General features: G+C 38.7%; 1 protein-coding gene across 13 annotated transcripts in view; it reads left to right on the forward strand.

Moving 5' to 3' along the window:
- The window catches only part of KAT6B (lysine acetyltransferase 6B), a 182,732-nt gene that overhangs the window by 14,626 nt on the left and 140,442 nt on the right, over nucleotides 1-27,664 (forward strand). For all 13 annotated transcript variants that reach the window (XM_055536455.1, XM_055536452.1, XM_055536435.1 and 10 more), the window contains one exon: nucleotides 506-1,381. In XM_055536455.1, coding sequence (XP_055392430.1) covers nucleotides 761-1,381 — 621 coding nt within the window. In that variant the 5' untranslated portion in view covers nucleotides 506-760. The remainder of the gene's footprint in view (nucleotides 1-505; nucleotides 1,382-27,664) is intronic.

A 27,664-nucleotide genomic window follows, 5' to 3' on the forward strand; every position in this document is an offset into this window, starting at 1 on the left:
GGGTCTTAGCTGTGGCATTTGGGATCTTTAGTTGCAGCGTGTGGTATCTAGTTCGCTGACCCGGCATCAAACCCCAGCCCCCTGCATTGGGAGCATGGAGTCTTAGCCACTGAACCACCAGGGAGATCCCCACCATCAGATTTTTGCACCATAGATTTATTTTGGTGTTGATTTTATGTTTATGGTAGATACATATCTTGAACCACTAACATGTAATTTTATTAGTTTCAATGAAGGTTATCCATTAAATATATATTGATAACTTAGATATGATCTCTTAAATGCCCCATAAACTACTCATATAAATAACAAATGAAAAATCCTAAAAGAAATTCCTTTTCAGACTGTGACCCAATTTCTGGTTGGAAAATATAATCATTGTGGCTTTGTTACATAATACCTGCTTGTCATTATTTCTGTGGACATTTTGCATCTGAAAAAGTCGTTTACTTTATTTTTAGAAGTTTCATTATTAAGAGTTTTTCCTTCTTTTTTATCTTTTTAGGTTTTGATTTCCTGGTTAAAGATGTTCTTCACCTAAATGCAGTTTTTCCTGTTGGTCAAATAAGACAACTATCAACTTTGCCTGTTCATCCTCTTTTTAATCTCTAAAGGATGGATATTTGTGAGATGTTGCTTAATATGGTCTGGAATAGTCTGCCCATTTGTTGAATTGTAAGTGACTTTTAAATGTGCAAGTTCTGTTAAATACAAGGAGAACCTCTATGGGTAACTTTTGTACTGAAGTCATTTGTCAACCATGGTAAAACTTGCAAACCCACTTTATACAGAGTGGATTCTTGAAGCTATACAGAAAATAAAAAAGCAAAAGCAAAGGCCCTCTGAAGAGAGAATCTGCCATGCCGTCAGCACTTCCCATGGATTGGATAAGAAGACAGTCTCTGAACAGCTGGAACTCAGCGTTCAGGATGGCTCAGTTCTCAAAGTCACCAACAAAGGCCTTGCCTCCTACAAGGACCCAGACAACCCTGGGCGCTTTTCATCAGTTAAACCAGGCACTTTTCCTAAGTCAACCAAGGGGTCTAGAGGATCATGCAATGATCTGCGCAACGTGGATTGGAATAAACTTCTAAGGAGAGCAATTGAAGGACTGGAGGAGCCAAATGGCTCCTCCCTGAAGAACATTGAGAAGTATCTCAGAAGTCAAAGTGATCTCACAAGCACCACCACCAACCCAGCCTTTCAGCAGCGGCTGCGACTGGGGGCCAAACGCGCAGTGAACAATGGGAGGTTACTGAAAGACGGCCCGCAGTACAGGGTCAATTACGGAGGCTTAGATGGCAAAGGGGCTCCCAAGTGCCCCAGTGCTTTCCCATCTTCACTCCCACCTGTCAGCCTTCTACCCCACGAGAAAGATCAGGTAAGTGCAGACGAAGTGTCGGTGCTTTCTAAGTATTGCCCATTTGACTTGTACGGTTTCAGTTTAGTTTTACACAGACGCAAGTTCTGAGTTAAGTGTGATAAAATCAAATGTTTTGCCTCTGAGCAGTCTTTTATATTTTAAGAGATATACATTATTTTACAATAGAAATTGCTCTCTATTGTTCTACAACGTGTTGAGGGCTTCCTCATTGGTTTGACTAAGAATTTAATGTGATGATTATGTGATTTGTTTTTTAAACTCTAATTGCTAATCCTTGGGGGCTTGAAGGGCCCAGGATAGATAACTTTGCTCTTTACTCAAGGCAGGATCATATATTTATTTCAAAAATCCAAGAAAGGCCATTGCATGGTTTTCTCTTTTTAAATTATTACTTATGTTTTTTTTAGCTTTATGAGGTATAATTGATTTATCTTCCTCTTTATTGTTGTTTCCGAGAAGAAGAATGTTTAAGACTAATTATTTTAATACTGATGGCTTGTGCATTACTGGAACTGTTACAGTATGTGACCTAAATCCTGCCTGTTTCAATTTAAAGTCATTTATTACTTGTTCACTTTTCTCATCTGGTGAAAGTGAATGTTTATTTTGTCTCGTCTGTATCTTTCTTATAATCTTTGGTTTCTTTGGGCTTTCTGTTATTTCTAGACTAGTTATACATTTATGGCAGATTTCTCCTAAAATTACTGCTGCAATTTAAAGTCTTGTGGTTATGTAGGGTTATCCTTTATTTTATTTCAAAGCTCTTGAAGTTACCACCCAAACTAAACCCAAAATAGAGCAGCAGCAAATTGTTTATAATGGTTTCAGCCCTCCAGTTGATCTGTCTATCCCTTGAGGGAGTGGATGTATTGATGCCAGTTATTAATAACTTTACATCTTGTAAACTGTTAGCCATTGTTGATAGACAGGGTGGTGGTTGTATGAGCAAACTGCATTTGCAGAAGTGATAGAAGCAGTGTCAGGAAAAGCTGTGCTCCTGAGGACTTGTTTTTCCTCTTTGGATACTGTTGCCCTTGAGATAGCCCCTGCTTCCCTCCTTGCGTTAAGCTGATAGAGGCTCAGCTCTTGCAAACTAAGTGGGGCCAGGTGATTTGCTTTTCCATGGACTAATCTAAACCCTAGCATTTATTTTTGAACTGTATTTCTATTTTATTAATTTTCCTCAACATTTATTTTATCCTTGGGTGGTATTAGTGTTTGTGTCACCAACCCCCAGTTCTTTGTGAGAGAATGTGGGCATAAAGAAAGAAGTAAGTAAGCCTATGAAATTTTCTTTTTAATAACATTTGTTTCAAGAAAATACAGCAGGTGACTTGAATCCTAATTTCTGTTTCTGACACAGCCACATTGAGCACTTCTGTTTCTCATTAAATATTTTTATAAAAGCTTACGCCATAAGGAAATTCCTTAAGGGAATGTAGAGCCATTTCTTGATGGTTTTGGATGTCTTTGTTTTAAAAATATATGCATTACTCTAAGGCATTAATATATTAAAGCTTTATAATTATCAGGTACATGGACTAATTCAGGCAGCTTTAGGCAATTTAATAGCATGTTTTAATAATTTTGTGATCCAGGGGAATATCTTAACTTGTGGTAGAGGAATCATTACAGGTTTTCCACAGTCCCTTTCTTCTCCTTCTCTTTAACCTTGCTCATCGTTATTTTTGCCATTCTTATCATATTTTTTTCATACAGCATCTATACAAAAGTATTTTTAGTCTAAGACTCCTGTCCAGAGGTGTCTAGAATTGAGAACAGAGTGATTTATTGCTTAGCATGCAAATTGTTCCTGCTCTTTCTGTGATGCTATTCTTTAAATTGTCCAGTTAGCATCATCCTATAACAAGGAATGCTGAGAAAATGTGGCCTGTAATTTTTATTTGATGAAATTGGGAATTGTATTGAGTAATCATAATCTAATTCTTAAAAGAGGACAAATAAACATAAATGAAAATCAGATCAAGTCACTTTGGCCAGAATGTACTGTATTGCTTCCATTGTATATTACAATGGCATTTTTCCTTGAAAAATGTAATAAGAACTACATTAGAATATATTGCCCTTTGAGATTACAAGGGGTAAATAGTTTAAAACCCTGTAAACTTTCCAAGTCAGTGTAATAGAAATTCTTATCCTGGGTCCATGAATGAGTTTGGGGTAGGTAAGCTAACAAATCCCCTTAAATAGAACGTTCGTTTGTATCCACATGTTTTCCTAGGGTCAGGGTCTGTAATTTTTATCAGATTCTCAAAGGGATCTAAAGTGTCAAAGAGCCAATGTGAACATTTTTATACTGTAGAAAATATTTTTGAGTGTGTTATACAAAAACCTATATATGTGTATGTGTGTATATATATATACTAATTGTTACCTTTCCATTGTTTTTGCTTCAGCTGTTGAACTTGGATCTGTATGTAGACTAGTTCTCCTATAGCTTCATGTATATAGGACTTGCTCTAATATATTTGAAAGGCAAATTATCATTGTTCTTGTGCTAGAAGTCTGAAGAATTCACACTGTGGGAGGACATTTATGACATAAATGGCCACTATACAGAGATGAAGTCATTCAATCACAATTTAGCCGACCAGTATCTTTAAAGAAGCTGTTACTCTAGTTACTCTTGTTGAGCAGTTTCATTTAATTGTAAAAAAGAAAATAAAAATAGTGAAAGTAATAACATTTCTCAAGTGTTAAATGCTGGCACTATTCCAAGTGCTTTACATTTATTGCCTCATTATCACAATAACTGTGAGGGCCATAGATTATTATCCTTTTATAGATGAAAAACTGAGGCTCAAAACCTAAGCAGTTTATCCAAAGTCACTTACAGAGCTGGTGAACGGTGCAGCCAAGATTCTGAGACAATCTGACTCTAGACTTCTTTACCACTGGGCTGTATACTGGTCAACAGGTGTGGCTTTCATTAACAATAAAAGTATCTCTTTCAATTCCTCAAATGCTTTGAAGCAGTTTTCCCCCCAACTAATAGATTTTTGGCATTTTAAATTTGGTAACTGCAATGAGCTTACTACAGTTTTTAAAGCAGGTACTATTTATAATATTAGCAGTATGGGAAAGCAGTAGGGAAAATAGTAAATCTGTGTCTAATTAGATTTAACATCATCATCATTCCTATGCATGACTGCTAGGAGGAATACAATGCAAGTTAAAATAGAAGGGCTCCTTCCTTTCTAAAATGTAATTGCACATCTTCTGATAGTCTAGAATTCAAATTGGATATTACCATACTGGCTCCTTAGCATAACTTCTTTGTATTTATTTAAGAAAGCTGTCTTTGGTGAGGTGATATGGAAACGAATTAAACCACTGAAGATAAAAGTTTATCTTTGACTTGATGAGGGAACTCCTAAAGGATAGTGTTAGAGTTTCTCATTAAAAATGGTAAAGCTCAATTAGGTCAGATTGTGAGGACTTTGGAAAAGTCAAATATTCTAAGAGAGACTTTAGTTATCATTATGCATTCTGTAGCGTTAAGATTCTATTTGCACATTTGGGCTTTAGCATTTTTTTTTTTTTTAACTTAACAATGTTGTATTGGTTTTGCCATATATCAACATGAATCCTCCGCAGGTATACACGTGTTCCCCATCCTGAACCCTCCTCCCTCCTCCCTCCCTATACCATCCCTCTGGGTCGTCCCAGTGCACCAGCCCCAAGCATCCAGTATTGTGCATCGAACCTGGACTGGCGACTCGTTTCATATATGAAATTATACATGTTTCAATGCCATTCTCCCAAATCATCCCACCCTCTCCCTCTCCCACAGAGTCCAAAAGACTGTTCTATACATCAGTGTCTCTTTTGCTGTCTCGTATACAGGGTTATTGTTACCATCTTTCTAAATTCCATATATATGCGTTACTATACTGTATTGGTGTTTTTCTTTCTGGCTTACTTCACTCTGTATAATAGGCTCCAGTTTCATCCACCTCATTAGAACTGATTCAAATGTATTCTTTTTGGGCTTTAGCATTTTTATAAAATCAGTTTGGTTCAGTTTTAAACAGATTCCTCGGTATTTCACTTTATTGGTAATATCTTCCTAAAATTTATTAAGTGTCAAATCTTGGTATGTTTCTAGTGCAGTACATATTATTATAATAGGAGCTCTCATTTTTGGCAGCTGTAGTTGGAAAGGGAGACACTTCTAATATCAGATAGGGCTTTTGATGTTTTTTTCTTGAAGAAATGAAATACCTGTATTATAATACTATGAAAAAGCTTCAAACATAATTACCACACCAGTGATACTGTCAAAAAGAAAAAAAAAATGAGTTTCAGAAGGAGCACAGATGATCAGAAATGGGGCTGAGAGATAAAACTATATTAAAAAATCACTTTTTGTGCTCTTTGCCTGTTCAGTTGTTTATTCTATTTGTCCCTCACTCCTTTTAGGGAGATATTTTATTTATGGTTATTGGTTATTACTATGAAATAGTTCCTTAAATAGAAGAATTTTTTTTTTAAGGAAGTGTAATAGGGAAGAACAAATCTGACTCCATATTAGATCTGTTTCTTTTTTTTGAGTTTTCATAAACAGAAGGTTAATGTATATCCTACATCAATTTCCTGTGTTGTGTAAATGCCATAATTTAAATAACTTAATTTTTTCTTTTCTTCAGTTTTCTCCCTGCTCCCCTCCTCCCTCTCTGGGATTTTTTTCAATCGCCTGTACTTTGTGAAGGACCATTCACTAGTCCATATTGTTCTTTGATGTGGCAGGCTTCCAGAAGTTTCTCAGCTGTAGAATTGTCCATGGCTGCAGACAACTCTGGATCTTTTTGACGGAAATGTGTGTATCTTTTATCTGCTAATCATGGAGTCCAGGCGTCCTCTCCGTTGTCCTTCTCGGTCCTCCTCTGAATTGGTGTCCTTTGTACTGCAGATGTCACATTTCTCAGAGTGCTTAGCTGTGTGCATTCAACTGAAAGTTGGAAAAAGCCCTAAAATACACCAAAATATACTCTTCCGTGTAACCTGAATTTTGGAATTTGAATGGATCAAAGTCAGTTTTGGAATGACTGAAGGCAGACAGAGAGCTGTTCTGTCGTGTGAACGACTAGGTGAATCCATATGTGCTTTCCCAGGTCAGGGAGGGAAAAGGATTGCTATGTTGTTCCTGTGTTTAAGCTTCAGAAGTTCTGCAAAATAACATGAGCTGCTTTTGTGAGCAGATAGTACTGGTTACTGAGGGGACGTTGAGAGCCCAGGAACTGTCCGAGACTAGTCAGTCAGGTCAAGGGAAGGACGGAATGAGGAACACCTGCGTCTTTCTTACTCGCAGGGGTGACAGTGTGTTCCACTTCTGAGCTTGTATCAGGTGGGACTTGTGTACACTTCTAATTAATACATTTCAGGTAAAATGTAAACTTTAGAGGATTTTGGACTCTTAAAATGAGTGTGAAATACTCCTTTTAACTCTTTGGATCTTAGATATGTTTGATATTGTAGCTGCCTTTTCCTGACCTTGACATGATACAGAGAAGAGTGTTTTCTGATTTCCTAATGATATTTTCTTTCAAGCATTGAGGATGCTAAGGGTGTAGTTCTGTAGTTTCTTGACTACTTTTGGATGTTTTGAGCAGCTGTCAGGAATTTACTGTTGTATTCCTTATACCTATTTGGATTATAACAGCTATATTTCTTTCAGTGCTAAGAAAAATCTAGATTTTTATAGCTTTGACGTTGTTTAACAGTTAAGTGCTGTTTGCTGATTTATTCTGACTGTATCTTGGATGGCAGAGATATTTATTCATCCTTTCCTTTCAAACTTTATTTAATAAATAGTACATTTTAATGTATCTCAGAACAAAAGTTTACATTCTTTTTATGTATTTTATCTTTGTACACGGTAATATAAAAAGAATACATGTGATTGTTTTATCACTGTAATAGCAAATTTTGATTGGAAAATTCATGACTTCGGGTATTGTTTATAAACATAAACTTAATTTTTCTGGCCTATACATTAAACTACAGTTTAATAAAACTACAGTTTAATAGTTCTCTAGTTACACCAGCATTTCAAATGTGAATCAGCATACTTAAGTACTTTGATTTCTCCAATCTATTAATGTTTCTAAGTACATAAACATCAATTACTGGAGTGGGTTGCCATTGCCTTCTGCGAAACATCAATTAGCTCACTGAATTAAAGTTCGCAAATGAGTCATCCATGTAATTTGTGACATTTTGAGTTAGCAGGGCCATGAGGAAAGTGTGTGTGTGTGTGTGTGGGGGGGTTCCCTTATCTCACCGTCTTCAGGTAGTGATGGGGAGTTTATATAAGTAAAAGGAGGAGGCCTGGCGGTGAGCCTTGTGAAATGCTAGTCACTGTTATCAGGCTTATACTTTGGACTAGACTGCTTTCCCAGAGAAGTCTCTAGGAGTTGCAGACAGTATACGGTTGTTTTTCCTTTTATAAGCGAACCTTTTAATTAGCAGAGTATTAATTAGAGTGTAACTTTTTTTCCTTTGGTGAAATATAATATATTGAAAACTCTGCAAAATGGACTATACAGGCAAAATTTTAGAGTGAATGATATTAAACTGTGAGGCTGGTTTCTTCAAAGATACAAAATAAATACTAATCAGTGGTCTAAGCAAAATCCAGGAAGGATTTGTGTTAATTTGACAAGTGGGTTTAGAATTCTTTAGCCATTATTTTTTAGAAACCAGCTTTGTTCATACATCCTTTCTGTAATTTGCTTCACTTTTGATCTTTGATAAAACCAGCTGCAATTTTGTTTCATTAACAAACTTAACTGGTTAACAGATGTTTGTTTTGGCTTGATTGTGTCTTTTCTATTAAAAACAGCATAAGCATACATAGAAACCATGCTGGGCCTTTTCCTGTCTATAGTTAGACAGGCGTTTCAGAAGAGCAACTTAATTTTATTTACAAGTTCAATTTTTGTTCTTCTGTGCTCTTATAGTAGGTGTACAAACATTTTAGCTCTTGTTCCTCCTGTCAGGGAGGTCTTTTGTTCTTAATCCTCCATCTGTTAGTCCAGTACACCCTCCCCCGCTCTTCTATTTTAGCATTACAGAATCTTAGCTTGCCGAAAAAGGTATTGCAGAATTGGTAATTGAGATATCAGTGACTCTTCCACAGTTCAAGGGATGGAAATGGACTAGCCTGGTAAATTTAGATAATGTCTTGCGTCTTCTTTGATGTTGGTAAGCTGCCATATGGAAAGCAGTGAGGCCTGCAGGAAGGAGGTGAGCCTTGGTCTGCGCTGTCTGTGATGCTCACAGTGATGTGGGCTGCGAGCCAGAGGCGACACTTGAATGTGTCTGTAGTACTTTCTGATGTCACCAGTCCTGAGTTTTGTCCGTGGTTGACTGCCATGCCTGTGACCGTCTCGGATCATAAATGAGAATGATGAATTTCAAGAAACGGAGAGTAAGGGTTATACTGGGTAAGAGAAACAGTAGTAAGAGAAGCAAAGAATTCACAAACTAAAATCCAGTTTTAAGGACCTGCAGTGATGATTCCAGTTTGATATTTGATCAACTTGTTTCCCAAACTGGTATTCTAATACCATGTAGGAGCTTCTACCTTATATCGAAATCCAGCTGCAGCTGTTGAGCCTTGGGATGTGAGTGAAGCAGCAGAATGCAAAATGTGCTAGTGGAAGAGTCTGCAGTTTGAAGAATATGAGCTATTCCAGCTACAGTGCTGGCCAGGCATGAGGAGGCTGGGGAAAGGTAGGCAGTGTAGGCAGCCTGCTGCTTCTCAGGTGGCGCAATGATAAAGAACCTGCCTGCCAAGTTAGGAAAAGCAAGAGACCCAGTTCAGTCCCTGGGACAGGAAGATCCTCTGGAGGAGGAAATGGCAGCCCACTCCAGTATTCTTGCCTGGAGATCCCATGGGCAGAGGAGCCTGGCGGGCTGCAGTCCACGGGGTCACACAGAGTAAGGACACGCCTGAGCGCGCATGCACTTGCACTCAGTGGGAGCCAGGAAGACGTCTCCCCCTTAACTTTGTTATTTATGAAATTGCAATACTGCAGATAAGTTGAAAGAGTAATACAATAAGTGCCGTATTTCTTTCCTCTAGACTCACCACCTGTTAACATTTTCCCACATTTGTTCTTTCTCTCTTTCCCCTATATGTGTGTGTGTGTGTGTACACATATTCATACTTATGGCTGAACTATTTGAAAATAATAGCAAACATGATGTTAAATTTTATTAACAATTATATATCAAGGAACATTCTCCAGTGTATCCACAATGGTATTATCTCACGTAGAAATTCAACAGTGAAACAAGAGTATTACATTTAATAGACAGTCACAGCTTCAGTTCAGTTCAGTCGCTCAGTTGTATCCGACTCTTTGCGACCCCATGTATTGCTTCAGATGGCCCCAAAGTGTCATTTATAGCTTTTGTTTTTGAGTTGGAATCCAGTTAAGCATCTTGCATCACACTCGGTTATCATGTCTCCTTTAATAGGGACCCATTTTCCATCTTTATTTACTTCTCCTGTCAGTGACATTTTTCAACAGTTTCGCCCAGTTATTTTTGTAGAATGTCCCACAATTACTGTTAATTAGTCTGATTATGTCCTTATGATTAAGTTCAGAGTCAATATTTTTGATAAGAATACTACGTGGGTCATGTTGTATATTTCCTGTTACTGGTCACATCTTTTAAGGTGGTCTTATTACTGGCAGTGCTTATTTGATTAGTTGCTTAAGGTGGTGTCTGCCAGACCTCTCTTTATCAAGGCACCTTTTTCCTTTTGTAGTGAATAATTTGTACAGTATCTTGTGATCCTCTGAGACCATGTGAATAACCTTTCATCCAGTGTATATTAGTTTTCCGATACTTGCTGTGACAGATCACCACAAATTTAGTAGCTTGAAACACTGCAAATTTATTGTCTTACAGTTCTTTTGGTTGGAAGCCCAACATGGGTCCCATAGGATTGCGGTCAGGGTGTCAGTGGTTCTGTGTTCCTTTCTTGGGGCTCTGGGGGAGAATCCGTTCCTTCACCATTTCCCGCTTCTACAGGCCGCTTGCATTTCCGGACTAATGGCCTCTCCCTTCACCTTCAGAGTCAGCAGCATCTCATCACTCTGACCATTTCACCATAGTCACATCTTTCCTCAACCAGCAGCCTGGGCAGCTTTTCAAGGATTCATGTGGTTAGATTGGGGCCACTTAGATACTCCAGGATAATCTCCCCATCTCAAAGTCTTTAACTTAATCACAGCCATAAAGGTCATTTTGCCATGTAAGGTGACAGATTAACAAGTTCTTGGCATTAGGAAATGGCTCTTGGAGAGGGGGTGGCATTATCCTGCCTGCCACACAGTGGTTTCAATATCCTCACCTAAATCAACTTTTACATTAGAGGTTGCGGATCTTTGAAGATTGTGGTGCTGTAGGGTGATAACATGGTTTAAGTCTGCTTAGAAAGGAGTGAAGGCTGGGAGTCAGACGGCTTGAGTTCTAGGTCTGATGGTACATCCTGAGTCATTTCCATGAGGGCAGGAACAGGGGCTGCCCCCGCCAAGTGCCCCCACTTCTACTTAGTGTCTCTACTTCTAAGTCAAAGAACTGAAGAATGGATTTGGCAGTAATAGCTTGGGAGTTTTTACCAATAGGAGTCTGGATATCCAAAATGTTTTCTAACAGAGTACATTTAAAGTTGTAGATAAGGCTCTTTCATTTAAATACAGAGTGCAGGAAAATATATCACATATATAATGTGGGGGACTCTTTGGTGATATTTTGAAGACTAAGTAACATCTGAAGAGTTTTATGTCTATTATTTAAATCTGAATCCTCAGAGAACTCTTAAATAGGCCAATAAAGAAACTGACTTTTTTTTATTTAAAAAAGAATAATATCTTGGTTACAATGTTATATGTCGGTTATACCTCAGTAAAGTTGGGGGAAAAAAAGAAAAATATTCAGGTGAATGTCTATTATGTTCTTTCAGTTCTTAGTAAAAACTGAGGAGGAAAAAAAATCACATCAAGATTGACAAAGGCATTAAACCTTCCTTTCCTTTCATTCCATAGTGTTTTAGTACAGTCTTCTGCAGTAGCTGCAATTAGTTGGCATGCCCTGGTAATACTGACCTTTTCAGATGTTAAAGAAAAACTGTTTGTTATCCGCCTGTAAATGTGCTTCCTAGAGCTGATAAAAAAAGATAATCTTCTCATCTGATGAGCTCTGACCCTCTGTAAACCTCCCTTCCAACTTATTTTCCACCAGCTACTGAAATACAAGATGCCAACAAGTACTTCCTCACAGAGCATTTATACCAACTTGTATAAAATCATCTCTTTATTGGAAAATTGTGTAATGTCTTGATTTCAATTTAGCATTGCATGTTGGTTAGCAATAAATCTTGTTAGGGTAGGAACACAAGCTATAGGCAGTTTGCAGAACATTGATCAGGGGCAAATTATTTGTATTTTTCCAGCTTCTAAAAATTTCAGAGCAAAATGAAATAAATAGTTATCATCAAGACCACCACTTTCTAGGGTGTTTTACAATCTGACAGAGTAGAACGTCACCGTGTATCTTGCAGTTAAGTGTCTTGACTCTCCTAAAATATGTTGTTTGTGCCTGTGACTATTTCAGTTCCAAGTTCTGTCTGTGGTACACAACAAAAGCAAAAGAATGTGGTTAAAACTTGGTACTTGTGCCTTGTAAAATAGCATAATAAACAGCTCAGGTTTGAAGGCTGTACAGAAAACATGCAAGAAGATATTAGTATGAAATATTGATACTCAGTACTTACTAGGTACCAGGTAAATTTCTAAGTATTTAATATATACAAAATAACTTTACATGAACCCTGAGAGATAAGTCCTGTTATTGATGGAATTTTACAAATGAAGAAACGCAGTCCAGAGATGTTACCTTGCCCAAGAGGACACAGGAAGTGTCAGAGCTAGTGTTTCAACCTGGCATACAACTTGGAGTATAGCTACTTCACACCTTCTAGTCTTCTCACTTACTTGGATGGAACCAGCAGATGCCTATTGAATTCTTGTAACATATAAAGCTCTGTACTAAGTGCTATAAAGCTTACATAGTATAAACTGTATTCAAATTGTAGTTAGAATTACCAGTTGAAACATTCATAAACATACAGCTGTGCAGTACCTTTTCAAACGACCAGTGCGGTGATCTTCATTTTCACAGTGATTGAAAATTTATTTTCTTCAGGAATGAGTAATAGCAGCCAACGTTTAAATACTGCTTACTGTGAGTCAGACACTACTTAAAGTGCTTTACGTACTTGCCTGTGATGTAGTACTTCTTTGCCTTCTTACGAGGGAGGGGACTGAAGCACATGAGGTTAAGGGACTTGCCCAAAGTCTCATGTCTGTTGTGTGGCGAAGTGGAGCCAGGATTCAGGTCCAGGCGTCTTGGCTCCACAGTCTGTATGCTTAATCCTTATACTGCTGCTGCTAAGTCGTTTCAGTCGTGTCCGACTCTGTGCGACCCCATAGACGGCAGCCCACCAGGCTCCCCCGTCCCTGGGATTCTCCAGGCAAGAACACTGGAGTGGGTTGCCATTTCCTTCTCCAATGCATGAAAGTGAAAAGTGAAAGTGAAGTCGCTCAGTCGTGTCTGACTCTGTGCGACCCCATGGACTGCAGCCCACCAGGCTCCTCCATCCATGGGATTTTCCAGGCAAGAGTACTGGAGTGGGGTGCCATTGCCTTCTCCGAATCCTTATGCTATACTCCCTTATATTTTCCTCTAGAAGAAAACTTCTTTTAAAGAAAGGGTATTGAAACGAGTATGCATTAAGTTCTTATAAACCTGGACCTCTAAATGCCTTTTAAGTGTTTATAATAGGAGTCACTGAAAAGACTTAAAATTTGTAGTGTGACCTCATCTAATGTAGCTTTTCCCAAACATCCCGAGGTAGAAGGAAATGGTACTCTTTAAGATGATAAGGATGCTAATAATGTTCTGAGTTTTAAAGTTCCTGAGAGATTCTGGAATTTGACTTGCTTAGCCTACAGTTTCTCAAGATGGTTTGATAATGGGCCCTCCTCTTTCTCCTCACTCCTCACAGTAGCTGTTCACTTGTCTAGAAATCTTTACATTTGGTTAAACACAGTTTGGATAGTGCTCATGTCAGGTTATACTGCTAAGTCCTTTCCTCATGTCTCCCAAATACTCATCCCAAGGGAAGCCATTGACTAATTGACTTTGGGTTTGTGCTTCAGAACAGAAAGCCTCAAATCATCATTTTCATTCCTTCTCTGTGTTATGAATTAGTAAAGTGTTAGTCACTGAGTCCTGTCTCACTCTTCATGACTCCATGGACTGGAGTCCACCGGGCTCTTTTGTCCATGGGATTTTCCAGGCAAGATTACAGGAGTGGCTAGCTATTCACTTCTCCAGGGAATCTTCCTGACCCAGGAATCAAACCTGAGTCTCCTACATTGCAAGCAGATTCTTTACTGTCTGAGCCACCAGGGAAGCCCTAATTTATTAAAACCATTGTGTAGTTCTTCAACTAGAGAATAACATTTTAGAGTAGCAGGTGGCCTTCGAGGTCACCAAGTTCAGGGGTTTTAAGTTGATGTCCCAGTATTCCTTTTAGGGGGTTGTGAACTTCTGAAATTGTATACAGAATGTAAGGCTTACATGTTTTATGAGTATTTTTTGAAGCCTCTCATCTCTCCCCTCCTTCAGCAGGTCAGTTGACTTTAGACCAGTGGTTTCCCAACTTTGCTGCATGTTTGAATCATTGGAAGAACTTTTAAAAATTCCATGCCCAGACCTCATCCCACCTGTTAACACACCATGTCTGGGTGGGAGGCAGGCATGAGAACTTTTTAACAATCTCTGGAGGGATGCCAGTGTGCAGGAAAAGTTTAGAAATCACTGCCTGAGGCTAACTTTCTTCTTTTATAGATGAGCAAACAGGGGCTACTTTGTGGTTGAGGAAACAATCTAAATATGTTAATTGGACAGGGCCCCCACTGTTGCTAAAAGAGATCTTAGAGATCATGTGAGAAAGAAGTCTTAGGAAAAAGAAGCTCTGGGGGCAGAATGCTTTGGTTCAAATCCCGACTTTTCCACTGGGCGAGTAGCCTTTGTCTTGGTTTTCTCAGCGGACAAATTGGGACGATAAAAGCATCGACTGCATAGGGGTAGCTTTGCTGCACTAGAAAGGGCAGCTGAACAGAGTCTAGCGCTACGGGAGGCACAGTTACCCGTGGCCTCGCTGCTTTGAAGCAAAAGTGATACCCTCATCACCTCATAAGGAAGGCCTCCTTTCCTGCTGGAGATTCACTGAGTCACACAGGCCACCAATGGCTACAATTTACGTTTCTTTGTTGTTTTCCCCCTCATTTCTTGTTATTTAAATAATAAGAAAAAGAGTATATTTTCTAGAGTAATGTACATGTACAATAAACCTGCACATGTTTATTGTACAGGTTTTGAGAAAACAGAAAAGTTCTGGGATGATAATACTATGTAAATTTCACTCCAAAGATAACTAGCATTAAAAGTTTGTATTTCCTTCCAGTCTTTTTTCCCCTACCTGTGTATTTGTTCTATTTAAATAAAAAGATGTAAGCTGTATAATTTTGTATCTTGCTTTCTACATTTAAAATATGTTGTGAACCTTTCCCCATATTAATTCTTTGAAGTGTGACCTTAAAAGACTGGTAGTATTTCGTATGTCTTTGTTGCTTAACATTTAAGATGTTCCTAACTTGTTTGCTATTACAACTAATCCTGCTACTAAAAATTTGTGTATGCATGGGTAATTACTTCTCATAGGATAGATTATTAGAGGAGTATACTGGGGCATAAACATTAGTTCTTCTTCTATGACATGTGAAATATATGGTAAAAAATGTTTCAAAAGGTAGCACCAGTTTATGCTCTTGGGCAGAGTATAGAGTCCTTGGGCATCCACTTGCTTCTTGAGTTCAGTTCAGGGACTCAGTTGTGTCCGACTCTTTGCAGACATTGCACACACTGCACCCATGGACTGCAGCATGCCAGGCTTCCCTGTCCATCACCAACTCCCAGAGCTTGCTCAGACTTGCTTCTTCACCCTTATTTATTTATTTGGCTGCACTGAGTCTTACTTGTGGCATGTGGGATTTAGTTACCCGACCAGGGATCAAACCCCGGCCCCCTGCATTGGGAGTTGCAGAATCCCAGCCACTGGACCGCCAGGGAAGTTGCGGCCTCATCTTACTTTTTATCTTGCCCATGTGGTAGACGGAAGAGTGGATCTCTCTTACTTTACTTTGTATTTCTGTGATTACGAATGACTTGCACGTTTTTGTTTAGAGGTCACTGCTCAGTAGCTGTCGTGTTGTGGTCATCCATCCTTCATTCCTGTGCCCTGGAGGCAACCGTCTTCAACTCTTCAACCATATTTAGTCATTTCTTCTGAAAGTTAGAGTTCTTTGTTTTTAAACAGCATTATTATAATGCTGTTTCTTGAATTTCAGTTTTAGACATTTTCTATTGACTTCTTGCCAGGGGAAATAAGGATAAAGTTCTCATACACCCTTCCCTTTCCCTTTGCCCTTCTCATCTCAGTGTAATTAGGTCATCATTTTTGCTTAAGTAATTGTATTCAGTGTGCAAATATTATTTAGTTGTGCCTTGAAGTATACTGTTATCAGTTTTTGTGATTTTTGTTGTTTTTTTTTAAATAAGTAAAGATTTGTTTATTCATGACCGTGCTGGGTCTTGGTTGCTCTGCGGGCTTTTCTCTAGTTGTCGTGAGCGGGGCCGCTGTCTGGCTGGGTGCACGGGCTTCTCACTGCGGTGGCTTCTCCTGTTGCAGAGCGTAGGCTCCAGGGCAGGCGGGCTTCAGGAGCTGCAGCTCCCAGGCTCTAGAGCACAGGCTCAGTAGGCGTAGCGCATGCGCGTAGTTGCTCCTCAGCATGTGGGACCTTCCAGGACCAGGTATCGAACCCATGTCCCCTGCACTGGCTGGTGGTTCTTTACCACTGAGTCACTAGGGAAGCCCTGTTTTGTTTTGTTTTGTTTAGAAAATTCTCCATCCTGGGTTCAGAGAGACATTTACTGTTCTTTCCTTCTAATTTTTTGTTTGTCTTTATACTTAAATCCTTAAAATCATGTGCAGTTTTAATTTTGGTAAATGGTGTAAGAGTCTCTTGTTGTTGTGTTTAAGAGCTGACATTGTTCCAGGATCATATAATAAAATTCTTACTTTCCCCACTAATTTATGATACCTTAAAAAAAATCACATCATAACTTTTTATCTGTCAGAAAGCTAGATCTCTCTTAATACTCAGCTTCATTTTTACCTTTGACAATTTTAATTCAGTTAACTTTGTAACATTTATTTCACTTAACCTCATTTAGCCGAATTGTCTTCCAATTTTGCTTTGGAATGTAGGGGAGGACAGAGGAGGCAAAAGGCAAGTGGCCTCTACGGTACAGTATTCCCATTTTCAAAGACTTATGGAGTGCATATCACTGGAAATCATTTGCTGTCTAAATTCTGTGCATCTCTAGAGCGTCTTAGCTAGCCCTATTATGTCAGCCTGTATTTCACTAATTGCTTATGATTATTTTGTGAAACTGAGGGGTCAGAAAAGAATATATTTTACCCAATTAGCTATTGTTTTTAATGACATGAAGTGCATTTGTCAGAGACCCTTGCTGTGTTCAACCTGCCATGGTTGGAAGAGAGTGAATTTGCTCTAGGGCATGCCTGAACTGGCGCCCATCAGATTGTCTCCTGGCCTGGCATCGGATCTTCCCAACTATCCCACCGCCATTCAGTATTGCCCAAACGTTTATACTGGGCTGTGAATTTCCTAAATTTACCTCTGTTATTAAGATTTCTGTTTTGTTCCATTGTGATCAGAGAAAACAATTTATATGATTTCAGTCCTTTTATATTTATGCCTAACGTATGATCTGTCCTGAAAAATCTTCTGTATGCTCTTGAGAGGAATGTGTATTCCGCTATTGTTGTGTGACGACATCTGTAGATATCTGTTAGGTCTGCTTGGTTTGTAGTGCTGTTCAAGACTTCTGTTTCCTTGCTGATCTTCTGCTTGATTATTTTATTATTGAAAGTATAATATTGAGGACTCCAACTGTTACTGTTGAATTGTCTGCTTCTTTCATTATTACCAGTTTGACCTACTACTGAGTGTATTTTCAGGCTCTGTTGTCAGGTGTGTGTATATACATGTTTAAAATTGTTATATTTTCTTGATACATTGACCCTTTCATCATTATACAGTATCCTTATTTTCTTTCAGTAACAATATTTATGTTAAAACATTTTTTTCTGATAGTAATATAACCACTTCACCTTCGTCTGGTTACTATTTTCGTGGTTTATTGTCTTCCTTTCTTTTACTTTCTATTTATTTATATCTTTGAATCTAAGGTGTACCTCTTGTATACATCAAAGCAGTCCTGCCATGAAGACTTGAATAAAAGTATTTGAATCTGTGTTCTCTCTTCTTTTGGATATATACCTAGGCGTGGAATTGTTGAGTCATACGATAATACTGTGTTTAATTTTTTGAGGAACTCCCTAGTTGCTTTCCACAGTGGCTGCATCATTTTCTCCACATTCTGACCAACACTTGTTCTTTCTCTCTTTCTTAACTAGTGCTCCCTTATTCTCCTTTTCAGAATTTTCACGGTTAGTTGTGTAGACTTTATTTATTATTATTGTTTTCTTTTTGGTTGTGCCACACGGCTTGTGGGCCCTTAGTTCCCCAACCAGGGATTGAACCTGCACCCCCTGCATTGGAAATGTAGATTCTTAACCACAGGACTGCCAGGAAGTTCTCCACGTATACTTTAGAATGAGCTGTTTAGTTCTCAAAAGCTCTTGTAATTTATTGGAGCTTTTAGGGTATAGAATGGCATTCTTATAATAATACTGAAGCTTATACCAAAGAACAGATGTATCTTCTATTTTTTAATATGTTTTATTACTTCAAGTTTTCTTTATTGTGGAAAATTTAAAGCATATGAAAAATCAAGAGCAATGCTCACCCATTACCATGACATTAATTCCTCACGACCACTCAGGTTTCATTTATATCCCTACACATTGTCCCTAGCCCTGCCACGGCTGAATTATTTGGAAGCAAATCCAAACACATTTTGTTTATAAATATTTTTGTAATATAACCATTATCATCCATTTAAAGTCTTGTATGTGAATGTAAGTGTGTAGACTATAGAGTATGAGCAATGTGTACTGAAGGATTTTAACTTTGTGTTAAATTAATTCCTGGATATGCTATTTTTAGGGTACTATTGTAAATAGAAACTTGTTACCCTTTCTAATTGACTCTTTTTAAAATACAAGATAGTTTTCGATTTTTAAAATACAAGATAGCTATTGATTTTTATGTATTAATTTTGTACCTAGCCACCTTACTGAGTTCTCTTTTTGTTCATAATAATTTTTAGTTATTATCTTGGGTTTTCTGGTCAAGTAATGCTGTATTGGCAAATAATGATCATTTAAATTCTATTTCCTCCTTGCTAATTTCTATATCTGAAATTTTTCTATAGTCTTTTTTATCAGCTTTAGTACTTCCTTAATGATGTTAGAAAATACTGGTGACAGTGGATATGTTTTGGGGGAATACTTCCCTGGTGGCTCGGACGGTAAAGCGTCTGCCTGCAGTGTGGGAGACCGAGGTTCAATCCCTGGGTTGGGAAGATCCCCTGGAGAAGGAAATGGCAACCCACTCCAGTACTCTTGCCTGGAAAATTCCATAGACTGAGGAGCCTGGCAGGCTACAGTCCATTGGGGCGCAAAGAGTCGGACACGTCTGAGTGACTTCACTTTCACTTTTTCATTATCTCTCAAATATGATACTGTCTTATGTATTTATCATGTTGATAAAGAAATTTATCAAGTATAGATTTTTTATTTTATTCAGTGTCTTTTCAGCGTTTATGGTGATAGTAATTTTTCATTGGTCTTTAATATGATGAATTATAATAACTGATTTTCTAATATTGACCATTCTTGCTTTCTGAGTATGAATTGCAGATGTTCATAGTGTGTTATTTGTTTAAAGAATGACATTCATTTTAATAGCAAATTTTCCTGGCATATTTAAAATTTTCAGTCTTAGTGAATTCACTCACACATTTTAGAAACATGTCTATTCCATAAAGAAGCATTCTTATTAGTAAGTTATTTCCTGGTGCCTTTTTGTTAAGGTCGTATTAGAGGACAGTATTCAATATTGTGTGTGTGTGTGTGAGAGAAAGAGAGAGAGAGTGCATACACCTGGGTGCTTGAGGAAGAGTGTTATAACACAATATTGGGTTTTAGAAGCTATGATATAATAAATTGTAATGCATGATATATCCACATCTTTGTTGTAGCAAACCATAATATAATCATTTTTTTACTAAAACAATTTAAATATTTTTACCACTAAATTGAAATCAACATGTCTATTTTTTTTTGTAGAAATGTCGATTATGATTTAATGAGATAATACATTGGAGCACCTGACTTGGTGCCTGTTCAGTAAAAGAGATGAGCTAGTTATTTTGGACATGTATAAACTCTGAAAAAAATTTTTTAATTAATTATTTTATTTGTAGCTTTGAAATTTTTAATGAAGCACATTTTGGCATATCCCTGTCTCTTCTGACAGTGATCTTTTGACTGTCCTTTTTCAAGGCCTAATCAAAAAAGAGTAGGTATCAAGTGTTTTCCTTATAGCTTTGCATTCTGTAAGTGTAAGTTTAGTTTAATAGCAGAGGTTAAGTTTTTTTTTCTTTATTAATTATTTAGATTACTTATCCCCTATTCTCCAGGAGACCCGGGTTCAATCCCTATTCTCTGGGAGACCCGGGTTCAATCCCTGGGTCAGGAAGATCCCCTGGAGAAGGAAACGGCAACCCACTCCAGTATTCATGCCTGGAAAATCCCATGGACCGAGGAACCTGGTGGGGTACAATGCATGGGGTCGCAAAGAATCGGACACGACTGAGCAACTTCTGTGTATCCCCTATTCTCAGGTTTTTGGTTAGTTCAGTGTTTTTACAAATCCAAGTTATGTCTCCATTACAATTTTTGCCAGCTTCATATACCATCTATTAATTATTTTCTTAATATTTTCTTTCTTGTTGCCCAATTAAAGGAATAACAACCAAATGCCATGCATGAATTCTGTACCAGAAATTGGGGGATAATTAGTTACATTTGAATTTGGGCCAGATTTTATGGGAAATTTCCTGGAGAAGGAAATAGCAACCCACTCCAGTATTCTTGCCTAGAGAATCCCATGGACTAGAGGAGCCTGGTGGGCTATAGTCAATGGGGAAGCAAAGAATCGGACACGACTGAGCATCTAACACATACACTTAGGGGAAATTAAGGCATTACTGGTAATGTTCTTCATGTGATAATGGTATTTTGGTCATCTAAGATTATCTCCTTATGAATTAGGTAATACCTTCTGAAGTATTTAATGATAAAGTGTCATGCTGGTGCAGCTGACTTTCAAGTGGTTCATCAACAACCATAACAAAAGCATGTGTGGTTCCCAGGTGGCTCAGACGGTAAAGAATCTGCCTGCAATGCAGGAGCCCCCGGCTTGATCCCTGGGTGGTGAGGATCCCTTGGAAAAGGGAATGGCTACCCACTTCAGTATTCTTGCAGGGAGAATTCCATGGACAAAGGAGCCTGGTGGCCTGCAGTCCATGGGTTGCAAAGAGTCTGACACGACTGAGTGACCGACATTTTCACACATATATGTATGTTTAGATAGATAGAAGATGTAGATAGAGCTATAAGGCAAAATCTTAACAATTGGTGAGTTTAGGTGAAGGGCATACAAGCATTCATTGTATTTATACTCTTCTATAGACTTGAAATTTTTAAAAAATGTAAATTTGGAAAAATAAATATAATTACAGTACTCGCTGTCTGTGGGGTTGCAGAGTCGGACAAGACTAAGTGACTGAACTGAATAGTACTTGTTAAAAATTAAATGGCCTTATTTTCTTTACTTTGATTTACTGCAAAAGGAAACTTTTCATTACTATAAGTGGAAAATATGTATTTCATATCATAAACAGAAGATAGTTGTGAAAGTTATTATTTAAAAATTTTTAATTAAAAATATATTTGTATACTGTTATCTGCCGGGAGCCCAGGCTGGCCTCTCAAAGATTTAGCAAATGTTAGAGAGGTGTTAAATATATATTAGCACCAAACTGAGACTTTGTTCTTGACTTAATAAGAAGGTATGAGAGAAAATTGAAAAGGGAACAATGGTTTTCTTATTCTGGGTGATTTAGATTGCTTCAGATTATCTTGAATCTCACCTCAAAGCGTCTTGAATCCCTACACTTTGAGAAATGCTGCATCCATTGATTTTAGTGTAGTGTGTTAGAAAGAAAATAAACTTGTATACTGCTTATAGTTCCTATTATGTCTTTGTTTTTAAACCTTCTGTGCTGAATCATCATCAACATCATCATTATTTGGTAGTTTTGATCACTACAGATGCATGTCTAACTGAATGGCATCTTGGCCTAAAAGGCAGATATCAGATTCTGCAGTCTAAATAGTTAGTGGTTTCTTGCTCTGAAGTTGCTCTTGTCGTTGGGGTTTTCCTAGGTTTTTGATCTTTTTGTTTTCCTTTCTCTCTTTATTTTTTTCTTTCCTGCTACATTGTCCCTGCTGTTATTTGGAAGCCACTAGGTCGCTTTGCCTCTTGAACAGTGAAAGGACCCAGATCGTGTCTGTCTCACATTTTGTTATCCCAGCACAAGACTCAGTTGAATAAAACATATTACCCATCTGGCCTGGAAATCTCAGTGGCACTCAAAATAACTTACTAACAAGTTGTTGGATCATGAAATCTTGAAATTTTTCTGAAAGTTCAGCTTCTTTGTAGCTGTTGCTAAGAGAGAAACGTCATTGACATGAGGGACATGAGGACATGTCTGCATACGGCCAGTTGTTTTATAGGCATTTGGCTCTGCCGCCTTGCAGATGGTTAGACTCTGGGTGGTGGGTAAATGTGTGCTGATTATCTTATTGAATTAAGGTAACCTTTTGTCATTCATTGAATTCTGCAGACCAGTTGGTCAGTGAGCAGCTGCTCTGTGTGGCTTGGTTTGGGTTTGGAAGCACACAAAGGCTATCTTAAAGGGTGGTCAGTCTAATCCAGGTATTCAACAAAGCAGGAGCGAAAGCCTTCTTCCTCCTTTGACACTGTTTTCTATTCTGACGGAAGCAAATGAACAAAAACGTTTTTGCTTCTTGCTCAGTTAACTAAATGATTTAAAGCAGTGATTTATTGAGTGTTTGGATGAGTGCATTTTTGTAACCTAATGTTTTAAGTTGGAAAAATTATCCTATCATAATATTTGATGTTAGAAGCATTCTAGTTTTAGGGCAAAGTCTATGTTTGAAAATGCTTGGTAGACTAATGGAGTTGTTGTCTTTTTAGTTTATTTTCACAGATATCCTGGAAACCAAAAGCATGCCTTAGTGATATCATCTTTTGGCAGATTCCGGCTGTATAATTTTTGTAGGGCTATTTTGTTTTGAATCTGCCATATTTTTATATGAATTCTAGTCTCAGTTTCTGGAAACTGTTTCAGGAGGCTTTATTTTTAATAAAGGGGTTCTAAATTGTTTTTAGTAAATTGCCAAAATTGTGTGGCTCATTTCATCTTTAGGAAAGTTTTTCTTGGACTCATCTTTTTGGCTTTACTCAGAGTACAGCATAGGGGGCCTCAGAGAAAGTGACTGGCCACTAGTTGATTTCCTTGTTGTCAGAGAGAAGTCATTTAACAATGATTGATGAGTCATTTAATATCTCTAGTTTGGTCATCTGTTAGGCCTGGGAGACTTTTGATTCAAAGCCCGCTTTTTCATTTGGATTTATATGCTAGTAATGATCATGATGTCTATCAACATTTATTAAACACATACTGTGTGCTAGGCTTTGGACTTGGTCCTTTACATATGCTCTTTTCTTTTATCCGCTCAACAGCTTTATGAGGTAGATCTCATTAGTTCCATCTCAAGAGATGATGAAACAGCCTCCCAGGAAGGGTAGCTCGTCCAGTGTCACGCAGCTCATTAGTGCCTGGGCCTTAGTGGTCCAGGGCTCTCAGCCTCCAGGGTTTGTCCTCTCTCTTGCCATGCTGCTATTTTAATGAAGATCTAAGCCACAGATTTTTGGTCAAGCCTTAGAGTAAGCAGAAACTTCTTTAGGGCTTTAGATTCTGTCTGTGCTTATCTTAATTATGGTAAAAATAATAAAGCAACATTAAAGAAATATTTTGAAATGTGAACACTGTCCATAACATTGCCACCCTCACATAACCATTTTATTTTGTATTTCTCTTCCAGATTTGTCTTTATGCATGCCCTTTTATATAACTATAGTCAAATCATATCCATAGCTGTATATTCTGCTTTTTTAAAAAAAAATACTATTAATTCATAAATGTTTTCCATTTTAAATGTGATTCTTTTAAAAGATTTTTCCTAATCTCTTTGAACCTCCCATCCAAATGAAGTCCCTTAAGTAATTCCAGTGAAGTACCCGATACTTTATCTTATCAGCACTTATTACAGCCTACAACTGTGTATTTATTTGTCTGGTTATTATTTAACTTCAGTTGTCCCCCTAGGTGGAAGAGCTCCATGAAGATGGAGGCCTTTTTTCTTTGCTCACCTCTGTTGAGTGAGCGCAAGGAGTTATATTATTTATTAGCTAATATTAAATTTTTGTTTGTCTTTTACTCCATTGCAGGAACACAGAGTCTGTCCAAAAACAGTTGGACAGATTTTCAGCAGACTTGGAGAATTGTGGGAGAGTATGTTTAGAATGATCAGATGTGTCATATGGTTTCTGATCCTGTCTGTGTCTGAGATAGCATACAGAGATTTAAGAAATGAGACCTAAAAGCAAAAGTCCTCAGGGTGGGTCATTGGAATTGCAGCCTATGGTCTACATTTTAGAGTTGAGTAGCTTCTCACTTGGGCTATTCCATATCTTAATCTAGAATGAGGGGCAAGCAGCAGTCTCTTTATTTATTGATGACCACTGAATCTCACAGTTACATATCAGCTCATTTCAAATAGATCCATTTGATCTTTTCATTTTCACTTTGCTTCTTTACACATGAATTGTCTTTTGAAAGCGATGATTTTAATCGCCATTTCTCTTCTGTGAAACACTTGTGAGCTAATGGAACAAATTAAACAGTGCAGGTGTTTATAGTACAAAAGACATGATCTATCGATGTCTGAGGCTAGAATTTTGTTAGAAGAAGAGACTCTGCTACTGTATAGCACAGGGAACTATATTCGGTATCCTGTGATGAACCATAATGGAAAAGGATATGAAAAGAATATATGTGTATAATGAATCACTTTGCTATGCAATAGAAGTTAACACAACATTGTAAGCCAACTATACTTCAATAAAATAAATTTTTTTAAAAAAAGAAGAGACTCTGTATGTTATACATAACTCTGTGGGATATATAGTGATTATTAGGATGGTCAAAAATAAATCAGATACTCGAAATGTGTAAGCAAGCCAACTGCCTGGTAATTTAAAAATCTTGGCAAAATAATCTGTAGACTCCTGCAACTGGAAAAAAGTTGAAAGAGTCAAATAAAAACAGTTCATTTTCAATCCCTGACATTTTAAAAACCAGTTTTGAGTTTAGGGTAGAAGGTTGCCCTTTAGAGTGTCTGGACAACAGACAGACTGGAATCCATCTCCCAGCCACCACCCTCCCTGGTTCTGGGGGCTGTGTTCCAGGCACAGCCTGCTGCCAGGGCCCTCTTATTTCTCCTGCAGGCTCAGCCTGCTCTTCAGGTCCCATAGAGGATGCTTCAGCCCTTCCTGTCTTCTTCCCACCACCCTATGCCACCTCACCCCACATAGCAGAATATTTGCCAAATAGCCACATGCTCTGGTACCTGTGCTGGATGTTAAACCAACAATCAGATGTACATGCCTCCTGTCCTGGACGTGTCGGTACACGGCTACACATGTCAAGCTGAGGCCAGAGCCAGCACCACAAGAGGAAAACTACCACTGAATTCATTAACGGAAAATACACCCCTTAAATAGCCTTACGTTATGCACCAGCCTTCGCATCCTAGCAGACTTTTCACCTCTTCATGGACAGTCTCCTGGTCTCCTCTGGGCCGCTGTAGCACTGTGGTCCTTATTGTCCGTCCTGCTCCTTGGCACTGTCTGTAACTCGTCAGTTCTGTGGGCGCTGACATTCTAGGCTGATTGTCAATTCCTTGGAGAGTGAGACTAAAGCTTAAATTGATAACATCCATGCTGCCTACCACAGGGGCATACTTAATTCAATTAAGAAATCACAGACTCTTGAGGTTGAAAGAGACCTTGTGGGTCATGGGGCTGAGCCTGCACTTGAATCTCTTCTGCAGAATCCTCCCAAGTGGTCATGCAGCCTCAGCTCCCACCACAGGGAGGATGGGGTCCCTGTGCCCAGAAGCAGCTTTTGTTCTAGGTTCTGTTGGTATCTGAATGCTTGCATATTTTGAGCTGCTTTCTGCTCTGGGTCCAAATAGGGCTGAACAAGAGTGAGAAGGGAACTATTGAGAGCCTACTCTGCCAGATACGGTGCTGGCATTTCACTTAGGCTGTGGTTCAGAAGTGAGCATTCACTGTTGCTCAGCTGTGTGCCCCGGTTCACTGCTCCTCACCTCTATTCAGGAGCCTGTTTCCCGTTGTTTCGAAGGACCTGCAGGACCCTCTGCTCCCAGGTGGGCTAAGAGCGAGGCATTATCCTTACTAGACATTTGAGGAAATTGAGGCCCAGAGAGAGTTATGGCCACACAGATGGGAAGCTAACCCCGTCTTCTGACTCCAGAGCCAGCCCTTTCTCTAAAATATTGTGGCCTTCCTCTTTCCAGCTGAAGACGTGGGTCTTTCTCACACTCGAAACCACCTTGTGCTGGCCCGCTAACCCCTCTTGTCGCCCTTGATCTTAGAAACCTTCACAGTGCTTACCTGAGGGTGTGCATTCACGCTGACTGCCCCCGGCTGGGCCCACATGCGGTTGCTGTCCCTTCAGAGGAGAAGGGGTCTCACTGACTTGTCCCATCCAGTGTGCGATCTTACACAGTGAGGTCTTGACAAGGCCACTTTTTTTAAAGAGCCGTTTGTTTATTCTTTCATTTATTCACTCAAAAATATTTATTGAGTGCCTACTCTGAGCTAAACACTGTTCTCCTTTCACAGAATTAGGTGCTGATAAGCAAATAAGCCAACAAGGTATATACGGACTGTTAAGTGACAGGAAGGTAATCAAGAGTGAACTGAGACAGAGGAAAACCAAGGATGTGTCTGTAGACACTGTGCCCTGGAAGTTCCTGAGGAGAGATGAAAAGATGAGGGGTCAGCTGTGGAAAGAGCTGAGGGGCTCCAGGAGGGAAGGGTCCTCCCTTGTGTTTGAGAAAGAAAAGGGCAGCTTGTGTGGCTGTAACCGAGAGAACCAGAGCAGCAGGGAGTTTAAAGTTGGGGAACAACAGAATCTGATTTATGTTTTTAAAATCATCCAGAGACATGACACCTACATGAAATGTGCAATCCTGGATTGAGGTGGGGGAGGTAGGAAATGTTAACTCTAAAGGACAGTGCTGGGATAAATGGCAGAATTTGAATACAAACTGCATATTAGATAATAGTATTGTATCAATATTAAGTTTCCTAAATTTGGTAACTCCTTGTGGTTATAAAAAGAGTGTCCTTGTTCTTAAGAAGCGTGAAGAGTCGTGGTCTTTGCAGCTTATTCTCAAATAGTTCAGGGAGGAATGGAAGGTGACAAATATGTTAGAGGACGTATGGCTGTTTATTGTAATATCCTTGCAACTTTTCTGTGGGTTTGAAGTTTTTTTTTCCCAAAACAAAACTTTAAAGGTCTCTGAGGCTGCTGTGTGTGAGAGGAATTACAGGGGATCACCCACTCCAGTGTTCTTGCCTGGAGAATCCCAGGTACGGGGAGCCTGGTGGGCTGCCGACTATGGGGTCGCACAGAGTCGGACACGACTGAAGCAACTTAGCAGCAGCAGCAGCAGCAGAGTAGGGGTAGGCAAGTCCTGAAGGAGGCTGTTGGGATGATGGAGACGTGGATTGCGGTGTCACAGTGGGATGGAGAGAAGAGGACAGATTTGAAATGTGAATTGGAGCTAGAATTAATGGAACTTGCTGATGG

This window comes from Bubalus kerabau, chromosome 1 (assembly GCF_029407905.1).
Source record: "Bubalus kerabau isolate K-KA32 ecotype Philippines breed swamp buffalo chromosome 1, PCC_UOA_SB_1v2, whole genome shotgun sequence".
NCBI lineage: Eukaryota > Metazoa > Chordata > Mammalia > Artiodactyla > Bovidae > Bubalus > Bubalus kerabau.